The sequence below is a fragment of the Schistocerca cancellata genome, chromosome 2 (assembly GCF_023864275.1).
Source record: "Schistocerca cancellata isolate TAMUIC-IGC-003103 chromosome 2, iqSchCanc2.1, whole genome shotgun sequence".
NCBI classification, from domain to species: Eukaryota; Metazoa; Arthropoda; class Insecta; order Orthoptera; family Acrididae; genus Schistocerca; species Schistocerca cancellata.
The window spans coordinates 871,063,102-871,075,448 of NC_064627.1; the positions used below are offsets into that span (position 1 = coordinate 871,063,102).

At 44.4% G+C, this 12,347-nt stretch overlaps 1 protein-coding gene across 1 annotated transcript in view; it reads left to right on the forward strand.

The window, feature by feature from the left end:
- LOC126162822 (diuretic hormone 45) overlaps positions 1–12,347 on the forward strand; it is a 459,467-nt gene that overhangs the window by 359,836 nt on the left and 87,284 nt on the right. Inside the window, exon 2 of the mRNA XM_049919572.1 lies at positions 4,915–5,146. Within this exon, the coding sequence (XP_049775529.1) occupies positions 4,919–5,146 (228 nt within the window). The 5' untranslated portion in view covers positions 4,915–4,918. The remainder of the gene's footprint in view (positions 1–4,914; positions 5,147–12,347) is intronic.

Sequence of the window (12,347 nt, forward strand, 5' to 3'; positions counted from 1 at the left end):
GTACGGAGCTGTCGCGAGAGCCGCGTCCAACCCTATACCTGTCCCCCACCGCACCTCCGACACCTGTGGACTAGTCGACGATGTATCATCAAGACGTCGGTGCCTTCGTCCGCGCTCGCGATCGCTCGCTGCCTGAGTGTGTGATATCTCCACTGCCATCGGAGTCAGCGCCGAGGAAGAACTAATTTCATTTTCACGGTCACAGACTTTGTTCACTGCTTGTAGATTCCGTTTTTCCTTCAGCGATTTCAACAGGAGCCGTATGCATTGCTGGGTTGATATTCAGCGTCCCTCCTGACAAGCCTCCCCCCACCACACAACCATCCCTCCAGCTTGACATCAGTCGCCCTTTAACGACAGCTCAGTATATAAAAAGCATCTAATGATGTCGACGACGTATGTCGATAAACTATTTTGCCAGTCAGACACGATCATCCAGCCGAAACTCAGGGAAGACTCAAATCAGCAATACACGCTATGGTAATCATCGTCTTCCTATTTGCAACGTCCTCCGCCGTCTTATCCATGGTGCAACAAGAAGGTGTTGCCAAAGCTTCATTCCTCACACGTAAAGAAAGATGATTGGTTGGTTGATTCGGGGGAAGGTACCAAACAGCGAGGTCATCGGTCCCATCGGATTAGTGGAGGATCGGGAAGGAAGTCGGCCGTGTTCTTTCAAAAGAACCATCCCAGACTGACGCGATTTACGAAAATCACGGAAAAACTAAATCAGAATGGCCAGACGCAGGTTTGAAAAGTCGTCCTTCCGAATGCGAGTCCAGTATGCTAATCACTGCACCATCTCGCTCGTTCGTAAAGGATGAAAATATTTTTATATGGACATGGTTTTAGAAGCCCTTTATTTCCTTGTTAGAACTCAGTTTCTACAACTCCTCAACATATTGCTCATGTGAGACACATAGGAAAAGCATAGTACGAAACATTTCCGAAATGAAATGTTCAAAATGCCTTCCGTTAACAAGCATACATGCAACAAGACTTGGAGAACTGCATAGTGTTTTACAGCCTTCCACAATACGGACATGAAGACTTTGAACACATTGTACCGGAGTTCCGTATAGATGAGCTCTCAAATGTCCCCACAAACAAATCTAGTGAGTTTACGTCCCGGGAGCGTGGAAGGCAAGGAATTGGCCCACCTCTACCTATCCATCTATCACTAAATCTGTCATTTAGAAGCCTACCAAAATTAAGAATGAAATGAGGAGCCGCTCGATCGTGCATGTAGAACTTTTTTTTGTCGCAGTCGTAAAGGCACACGTTTTAGAACCACAAGTAGAGTATTCTCTAATAAGGCATGGTAAGTTTCTCCGGTGAGTCTAGGTGGAAACCCTACATTTCAGCAGGATAATGCACGACGGTATGTTGCAGGTCCAGTACGGGCCTTTCTGGATACAGAAAATGTTCGACTGGTGCCCTGGCCAACAACCGTTGACAGAAAATCATGTTGGTGACTTGACAGCATAATTCCATGAAGATTTTCCACATCTCTTAATAAGGAATACCTAAAATTTGACCTTGAACGACATCTTTCTTGATTTCTCCCTTATGACTAGCATTTTTTCTCCTTCGAACATTGAATTGTTCAGTAAAACTTTTTGCTTTGTTTCTTAAGTATGATTTCAACAATTTGTGTTTCCCACGATTAATGTGGCTATGAAAAGAAGTATAAAGTAAGCTCTAACATGGAAACAACGCGTTTTCGTATCCATGTCCATATAACACAATTTAACCCTCTACAGAGTGTTCCACAATTCATTTTACAGACTCCTAGAGGTTGTAGAGGGGACTTAGTAGATCAAATTTTGTCCACAAATATCCGTTTCCATGTTACAAGGAAAACAAGATATACAGATTCACTCCTGTTTACTGTGGTGTTACAGCAGCTGTTCGATGTGATGGCCACCAACCTCGGTGCACACAGCGCATCTGCCCAGTAAGTTCGAATAAACTCTGTCCAACATGCGTGCTGTATCGTCAATTACCTCTGCTGCAACCATGATCCAAGCAAAGCGATCTTCCTCCGACTCGACAGGGGTCTCGTAAACAAGACTCTTCAATGTGTCCCCATGAGAAAAAATCTAAAGGTGTTAAATCTGGGCCCGCATCTCGTGGTCGTGCGGTAGCGTTCTCGCTTCCCACGCCCGGGTTCCCGGGTTCGATTCCCGGCGGGGTCAGGGATTTTCTCTGCCTCGTGATGGCTGGGTGTTGTGTGCTGTCCTTAGGTTAGTTAGGTTTAAGTAGTTCTAAGTTCTAGGGGACTTATGACCACAGCAGTTGAGTCCCATAGTGCTCAGAGCCATTTTTTTTTTTTTTGTTAAATCTGGAGATCTTGGTGGCCAAGCACGTGGTCCACCTCGGCCGATCTACCTGTGCCTATAGGCTACGTTCAGATAGTTTCTGACGCACAATACAAAATACACTGCCGTACTATCATCCTGGAACCACAATTCGTCCCGAAAGTCCATTGGCACACCTTCCAAAATCTCCGCCGGCACCTGTTGCAGGAATATCAACTACGTGGCACCCGTTCGGTAGGGGGTGGGAGGAAGGATGTAAGATCCAATCACACGACCGTCGCAGATACCTGCGCAGACACTGGTGCTGAATTTGTAATCAAATCTTCGTGTACAGGTGCCTTTGGGTTTTTTTTTTAAATCCTAAATGAGGGCATTTCGAGCGTTCAAAACTCCTTCCCCGTTGAAATGCGCTTCGTTGGTGAAGAAAATTCGCTTTGGAAACTAAGGAAAATCCACAAATGGTGTAAAAACCAAGTACAGGAATTTAAAGGTGGCCCAAAATCCTACGGGAACTTGGTGCGTGCCTTCTGAGGGTCATATGAGTGAAATTGCTGTTCAGCAGGACACGCCAGACAGAGAGACGAATGACACACATGCGCGTCACGTGCAATGACTCGAGTACTCCTCGAGCGGTTCTCTTCAAGTAGATGAAGCATTTCCTCTTCCAGTGCACCACCTTCTTGGAGCACCACAGTTTGCTCTACCGCTTGTGAATTTCCCGCTTTCCGCTGTTCTACTCTGGCAAACATGGGATGATATGAAGTCAGACGATATAGAAAGTACTCACGGTAGAGACGTTGAGCTTTTCTTCCATTACGGCGAGCTTTACTGTAAACTGACAACATATCGGCGTACTCTGCGAACGTGTACTCAGGCATCCTGTTACCGCAGTACTAGTCACCGTAATGTCGACTGACGGAGCACCAGGAAGCATGAAAACAGGGCAGATGGAAGCAGAGGGTATCGCGTGACATCGCCTCATCGTACCATTCTACAACTACATATATACTCCGCTAGCCACCAAGCGGTGTGTGGCGGAGGGCACAATTCGAGCCAAAATAATATTTCCCCAGGTCTGTTCCACCCGCGAATCGCGCGAGGGAAAAACGAATGTCTGAACGCCTCAGTACGAGCTCTAATTTCCCTTATCTTTGAATGGTGATCATTGCGCGATTTGAAAGTTGGTGGTAATAATATATGCTCTACATCCTCGGCGAAGACTGAATTTCGGAATTTAGTGAGCAGCCCCTTCCGCTTAGCGTGCCGTCTATTTGCAAGTGTGTCCCACTTCAAACTTTCTATGAGATTTGTGACGCTCTCGCGATGGCTAAATGTACCAGTCACGAATCTTGCCGCTCTTCTTTGGACCTTCTCAATCTCTTGAATCAGGCCCAACTGGTAAGGGTCCCTCATAGACGACCAATACTCTAAGACTGGACGTACTAACGTATTGTAAGTCATTTCCTTTGTTAAAGGACTGCATCTCTTCAGGATTCTACCAATAAACCGCAATCTAGAGTTCGCCTTGCCCGTTACTTGTTTAATCTGATTATTCCATTTGAGATCATTTCGAACAGTCACACCCAGATACTTGACGGATGTTACCGCTTCCAAAGTCTGGGCATTTATTTTGTACTCGTATATTAATGGGGATTTTCGCCTTGTTATACGCAGTAAGTTACACTTACTAATATTGAGAGATAATTGCCAGTCATTACACCAAGCATTTCAAATGGTTCAAATGGCTCTGAGCACTATGGGACTTAACATCTATGGTCATCAGTCCCCTAGAACTTAGAACTACTTAAACCTAACTAACCTAAGGACAGCACACAACACCCAGCCATCACGAGGCAGAGAAAATCCCTGACCCCGCCGGGAATCGAACCCGGGAACCCGGGCGTGGGAAGCGAGAACGCTACCGCACGACCACGAGATGCGGGCACACCACGCATTTATTTTCTGCAAATCCTCACTGATTTGTTCACAACTTTCGTATGATACTAGTTTCCTGTAGACTACAGCATCATCGGTAAATAGTGTAATGCCGCTGTCATTACCATCAACCAGATCGTTTATGCAAATCGTAAAAAGCAGCGGACCTATTACACTGCCCTGGGGCACACCTGAAATTACGCTTGTTTCTGTCGAAGTCACCCCATTCAGGACGACATACTGCTCCATGTTTGTTAGAAAACTATCCATGAATGTGGGTAGCCTACCGTAACAGGCGAACTGCTTAAGAAACATCAAGCGCGCGATCGAGTAGCTCTTCTTTTCCTTGTTACATGGAAACGAACCGTTACCGGACACGGGTTGCTGCGTAAAACTTGATCTACTAAGTCCCCTCTACAGCCTCTAGAAGCGTGTAGCATGAATTGTGAAACACCCTGAATGTGTGAGGAATGTTTACTGAAAGTTTGGCCATACCTTTTTCTTATACCCTGTACAGAACGGAGACAGACCGGAGAACGTGCAAATTAGCGCGACCGCTGTGGGGGTGTTTCAAGTTGTTCTTGTCTCTTTTAGGTGAAAATTAAGTACCGAAATAGGAAAATTTCCATCACTGATATCTTTCGGTGTGTGCCTGCAGAATAATGTCGCCGGTGAGAATTCTGGTGGCAGCGCTGCTGGCCGTGTCCTGCGGGGGCGGCTGCTCTGCCTACTACGAGGCACCCCCGGACGGCCAGCGCCTGCTGCTGCAAGCCGGCCCCGCCGCCGCCCCCGCCGCCTCCGCCGCCGCCTCCTGGCCCCACCAGCAGCGGCGACAGGCCATCGACGAGTTCGCCGCAGCAGCAGCGGCCGCCGCAGACGCTCAGTACCAGGTGTGTGACCGCAGATACTCTGTCCAACACTCCCTACGTGTTATGTCTACACCCTGTAATTCATAATGTATGCCAGGCTTTCCCGGGGTAATACCTTGAAGATTCTTCAGTGTCCAATCCTCCGCAACGAGGATGGTGAAGACGCCTTCCCGCATCCCGAACCACAAGTGATCATCACGCGCCTGCCACTTAGTGATAAAACCACCCAAGCATTCTGCTTCCAAAATACATTGCTCCGAATAACTTAAGGATCAGCTAGATAAAACAACAAACATTACTCGTTGGCAATGGATGAAGGTACGGGAGCATGTTGCCAGATGTCTCCCGTTGTGCACAGTAAGTTGGACTTCACATGGTGCGAGGGCAGCGCGACTGCAGCACGAGGCAGTTTACGGAACGGAAAAACACACCGTGTGTCAACCAGCGAGCTGTTACGATGCATGGTGGTGGTGGTCTTTGTTCCAAAATGGCCCAGAGACAACATTTGGGAGGCAATACACGGGAAAGAATCTTCTGGAAAGTGGAAGAAGTGTTACGAGCGTAGCCAGGAGTTCGGTAAGCTCACAGCATTGTTTTACGTGTATGGGGAGGCTTCCGAGACACAGGCACAGCTACCCGAAAAAGTCAAATACAGCAGCAGATAACAGCTATATAGTGCAATAGTCCACAACGGAACCACGTCAAATAACTGCTGCAGTTGCAAACACATTTAGCATGACTTCTAAGCCACATAATCTCACGCTCTTCAGTGACACAGTGGCTGCGGTGAGGGAGGGAAAGGGGGGGGGGGGGGGGATGTCGCTGTACCTTGTGTTCCGTTGACAACCGTACATCGGCGATGGTGTCGAGAGCGTAGGGGCTGCAGCAGTGAGGTGTGGGGTCGCGAGCTCTTTTCGGATGAGAGCAGATTCAGTCCGAGTAGTGATTCTGAACGTGTCCGTCATATGGCAAAAAGTGGAAACACGTAGTGCATCCGGGTAGATTGTCGAACATGATCCTTTTGCGGTCCAAGTGTAATAATGTGGGGTGGCATACTGTTGCATAGGCGCACTGAGAAGCAAGTCTTTGAACGCTGTACAATCAACGGACATCATTGTTGTGACGCTGTTCTCCTTCCGCATGTGCGTCTTTTCAGGCGTGCATTCGGCCCTGATTCCATTTTTTATGGATGACAATGCTCAACCGTATCGAACAGCGCAGGTAGAGCAGCTCTTGCAACGAGAGGATATTCGGCGAATGAAATGGCCTGGCTGTTTCTCCAACTTAAATCCTATCGAGATTGTGTGGAGGCGTATCTATGCACGTCCACGTGCACAATGATCATTCAGCAGATGTTAACCGCGCTGGGGGGAGAATGGAACACCCTATCACGAGAACTCCTTACGAACGTTATGGCCAGCGTGCCAGCACGTTGCAGAACTTTCGCTGATGTCCGCGGTTACGTCACAGTTTATTGAGGACCATGTCCAGCCGTTTGTAATGCCCGGGGGCCATCATAAATCGAAGTGAGTTCAGCGTAATTACTGTCTTCGCGTAAAAATATTTCTGCTCGTCTCACTCCGTATTTCTTTTATTACCTTCTGTACTACGCTGTAGCAGTTCTTCCTAAGTATAGTTTAAGTTTTATCGAGGTAGGTTTCTTAGAAATGACACATCTTGCGAAAGTTTCTTTCATACTTACGTTTTGCATGCCAGAATATAACAAGTCACAACTGTCCATTCATCCTTAGGTACACTCAAAAACGTACCGTCAAAAAGTAGGACTCGCTATGGTCCTTAAACATCAGTATTTTTCTCCCTGTCGTATCAGGTCTTGCTAAATGGGTAATTCTCTGTATCTACATCAACTTACGCGCTCCACAAGCCACTGTACAGTACGTGGCGGAGGGTACCTCGTACGAATATTACCGATTTTTTTTTTTTCGTCTTCCATTCACGAAGTAGAGATGATTCTCTGTATGTCTCTGTCTAAGCCTTGTTATCATGATCCCTAAGCGACATGAACGAGAGCCGCAGCATAGCGGTCGCACGGACTTCCTACAATAAAGATTTTCTAAATTTATCCAAAAGGGTCTTTCTTCGGAGGAATTCCATTTCCAACCTCTCGAGTACTTCTGTTACACTTTAGTACGGACTACATCGGCCTGTAAGCATTCTAGCAGTACGCTTCTGAATTCGTTAGATGCCTGTAATACTGCCTACTTGATAAACACTCAGAACACGGGAACAGTACTATATAATTCTTCGCAGTTGTTTCCTTTTTCTGAACATGAAGTAGGCATCAGCTTTCATTTCCTACTGGCAGGCGTAATTAACCACAGACGTTTGCTCAATCAAAATTAACATGATAAAATATACTATTAGAATAAAGGACAGGTCAGGAGCTTCCAAAACTACTCATAAAAGTCGTATTAAGACTCAGGTCAACAGAAATATTGAAATCTTCAATTTGTGTCACGCTGTTTGCAAGAGGTGCGTTGACAGATTACAGCTGCACTTCAGTCTTTAATGCTTCTTCCGCAGATTTTCGTGGTAAACTAGGAGATCATTGTATCCAAAATAAAAGTATAAACTTTACTACATATCTTACCTTTAATTATCGTTTTGATAATTAATGTTTACCACTAAAGCACAATATCAGTACTTACCCCTGAGCATCTTGAGAACTTTCCTCCCGAAAATCACTAATTCTGCCTTCTAGTACCGATCCTCAGTCATAAGACGATTAGTTTTGAAAGTAAGTCTGTTGATTAAACTTGGAATGGTTAATGATTTTATTTTTTAACAAATATAATTTTTGATTTAAGTATCAGAATGAAACTAAAAAGAACTTAAATTAATTCCTCGTCAAACAATACTTTACACTATTCGCAAAGAAAAATTAATTTAGTTATTGTCATCAGAATGAGTTTATTTTAGTCTTGTGAGTTTCGGCAAATGGTGTTCCACTTTCTTACGTTAATGAACCACGCCATCGTCACGTTAAATGTACAGGGTTATTACAAATGATTGAAGCGATTTCACAGCTCTACAATAACTTTATTATTTGAGATATTTTCACAATGCTTTGCACACACATACAAAAACTCAAAAAGTTTTTTTAGGCATTCACAAATGTTCGATATGTGCCCCTTTAGTGATTCGGCAGACATCAAGCCGATAATCAAGTTCCTCCCACACTCGGCGCAGCATGTCCTCATCAATGAGTTCGAAAGCATCGTTGATGCGAGCTCGCAGTTCTGACACGTTTCTTGGTAGAGGAGGTTTAAACGCTGAATCTTTCACATAACCCCACAGAAAGAAATCGCGTGGGGTTAAGTCGGGAGAGCGTGGAGGCCATGACATGAATTGCTGATCATGATCTCCACCACGACCGCTCCATCGGTTTTGCAATCTCCTGTTTAAGAAATGCCGAACATCATGATGGAAGTGCGGTGAAGCACCATCCTTTCGAAAGATGAAGTCGGCGCTGTCGGTCTCCACTTGTGGCATGAGCCAATTTTCCAGCATGTCCAGATACACGCATGAAACTTGCCCGCACGCGTTCAACTGTTTCCTCGCTCACTGCAGGCCGACCCGTCGATTTCCCCTTACAGAGGCATCCAGAAGCTTTAAACTGCGCATACCATCGCCGAATGGAGTTAGCAGTTGGTGGATCTTTGTTGAACTTCGTCCTGAAGTGTCTTTGCACTGTTATGACTGACTGATGTGAGTGCATTTCAAGCACGACATACGCTTTCTCGGCTCCTGTCGCCATTTTGTCTCACTGCGCTCTCGAGCGCTCTGGCGGCAGAAACCTGAAGTGCGGCATCAGCCGAACAAAACTTTATGAGTTTTTCTACGTATCTGTAGTGCGTCGTGACCATATGTCAATGAATGGAGCTACAGTGAATTTATGAAATCGCTTCAATCATTTGTAATAGCCCTGAAGTTACGTTTCCACTTAACAAACAATAATTTTAAGATAAAATTCAAGCAAAGTAAATGACAGGTACTTGAAATAAGGTTGTTCAAATGGCTCAAATGGCTCTGAGCACCATGGGACTTAACATCTGAGGTCATAAGTCCCCTAGAACTTAGAACTACTTAAACCTAACTAACCTAAGGACATCACACACATCCATGCCTGAGGCAGTATTCGAACCTGCTACCTTAGAGGTCGCGCGGTTCCAGACTGAAGCGCCTTGAACCGCTCGGCCACAACGGCCGGTAATAAGATGGTAATACTTTTTAGAATTAACTGACAATATATTAAAGCAAAAGCACTTCTCAAACTGACAATATGTTTAGGCAAAAGCACTTCTCTTCACAGTTTAACACTAGTGTCCCTTTTCTTTAGAAGAATAATGACAAATTCTATTGCTAATTAAACTGTCGGTAGCTTACCTTATTAAAAGCAGTGCAGCTGAGAATATGGCGCAGAAACGCTTCGGTAGATTCTTCATTTCTCGTATTATTTACATAGACCAAACACACAATATTGTCTACGTTTCGGAACCATTCTTGAAGTAAGAGGGTGTAATTCTTGCAACACCATATTTTCTTTATCCTGGAAATGTCTTGCATCTAAAGCTACACTTTACATGAAACAAGTTATTATTGCCTATCTCCATAAATTACCTCACTGTTAACACAGAGTATTAAAATCTGAAGAGCGCACCATCATGTAACCTCACTCGACCACTGCTAGCTGACTACCTTCTCCAGTTCAGTCCGTCTGCTGCATGCCTCGTTCCATAGAAAAGGCGTTCCAAAAACGGAAACGACATGACCCACCTGCCAACACTGCCCACTGGGTCAGCCTATGCGTATTTTCTCTCGTTGATAAAAGGTTGAAGCAATGGAAAGAGAAAGGAAAACGCTTGGCAGTCCTCAGGCCAAATGACTTATCCATTTCGTGTGCTGAATATAAACCCTTTCACTCTACAGCGGCCGGCTGCGCAGTGTAAGCACACTGCAGAATAGAATCCTCAGTAAGAGAACAGATTTCACAAATATGATTGTTTTAAATCTTTAAGTATAAAACAATGAAATACGAGTAAAATGTTGTATTACTAATCACAATACACTTTTATAATCATTACAACATCTCTCTTATCAGATTTCTCTTGAAATAATCATTAATAAATTATATCAGAAACTGGCAACACATTGCTTAAATGTAAATGTAACGCTGTTTCGTTACAAGGGGACGTGCGCGCTATATGTTACGTTCGAGGATTACCGAATGAATGTATCCACGATTAGGTTAGCCCGACTCGTCATTGTAATCCATCAATGGCGCATAATGCAGCATCTAAGCTTACGAAAGGCATTTGGCAAGGTGCTCCGAAGAAGTGTTTTCTCTGTTAAATTGATCTTCAGTGTGTATGTTGAAGTTATTAAATCATGCTGTACCTTAAATCAATGCACTCTTGTTCACACCGCTAGATGAATCGTTTCACTGTTGCACATGGTTCTGATGTGCTAGTTTCTCCACCCAATATGATCGCTACTAAATTCCTCAATAAATTTGTCGGTGTCCATACAAGTATTTTTGGTATGAGATCTCTTGCACCCATGGTCCGAATGATAACTATCATGATCTAATTTACAATACGCATAAACATTTTCTGCAAGTAGGAGGCGCGGTTTTGATAGCTGTTAGAAGGGCAATCTGAAAATTGGTAGGCCGGCCGCGGTGGTCTCGCGGTTCTAGGCGCTCAGTCCGGAGCCGCGCAACTGCTACGGTCGCAGGTTCGAATCCTGCCTCGGGCGTGGATGTGTGTGATGTCCTTAGGTTAGTTAGGTTTAAGTAGTTCTAAGTTCTAGGGGACTGATGACCACAGAAGTTAAGTCCCATAGTGCTCAGAGTCATTTGATTTTTGAAAATTGGTAGTTTAAACCCAAGTAGCATATAAAAAAATTAACAAATGCAAGCCCTTCTCCTTTCTCGTTCAATGTCATAAGTAACTTCTCAGCAGGGAGGTTGCTGCCACACTATATGACAAAAGCGAGCTAGAGAGAGGCCGTCAAATAATGATAAATAACTGTACATCCACATTATAACATTTGTAGTTTCTGAGTGGCAGCATGGATGACCTCATTGCTTGGTGACAATCGTATTTTCAAGTTATCATAGATAATTTAGCTACACGAATTATAACATCTAGTGAGAAATCAAATAATTAAAATGTTTACTCTTTGAAACCCAGTAACTTTGCTTAAGTTTCTGAGACTTCAACCCGCAGCCGAAATTCTGCAGACATGATGCCTAAGCTGCAGGTCCGAGTAGTCCGAGTGCTGACTACAGACGTCGCGGACGCGTGTCTCGTGCTCTCGAAGACCACCTAAAAAGTGAGAGTAACTGCTCTTCTCGGGTCCTGTCTAGATCATTCGGTCCTGAGAAAAACTGACGACTGACCAGTGTGACACTACTTTTTGTGACCAACCTAACTCGGCCATTGTAGCTAGTCCTGAAAGGACGTCTCTAGGAATATGGAGACTTTTTATTGCCAGCTTCTCTCCGCAGGTGTAGCCCTGCGCTAGATGTAGGCTTTATCACACAAATATTTGGTTTAACGGAAATCACGATAATTTCTAACTTGTTAATGCCATAGTGTATCTACTCTCAAAAAAATGTACCTAGTGTCAATTTTTGACTAAAAACTAACCGGGAATCCCCACATTTTAATCAACTAAACGAAAGCTCGTAGTAGACTAAAATATGGGGATTAGCCCAACCTCTATGATCCAACTATACGAGGCATCCATCCACCTCACACATACATACAAATGTTACACTGACCTCTGCTTCTCCACCTCTGTTATTACTGCGGTGGTATGATCCATTGTCGCAAGTAAAAAATGAATGAAGTAAAAAAAAAAAGTTATCCGCTTCTGGCCAATAGTTCAACAACCAATGTTGCCGTCCTTCCAAACCCACGATCTTCGCTTTAGAACAAAAGAAGCTCTGCCTTAAGACCATAGAGATCGTCGATATGCTGCGTCCATCGACTCCGATGTACTCTCTAGATCGACTTTTTCGAATATTACAAATTGTATCCAGTAACACTTGTTGTGACAGTAGTATAATAACATTGGCGTGACTTCTTGCGCTTACGTGGCTTGATTATTCAGAGAGTTGTTTGTTAGCAGTTTCTTATAAACTTCATGTTTAGTTGATATTACGAGTACTAGTCTAATCTGTATACGTCACATC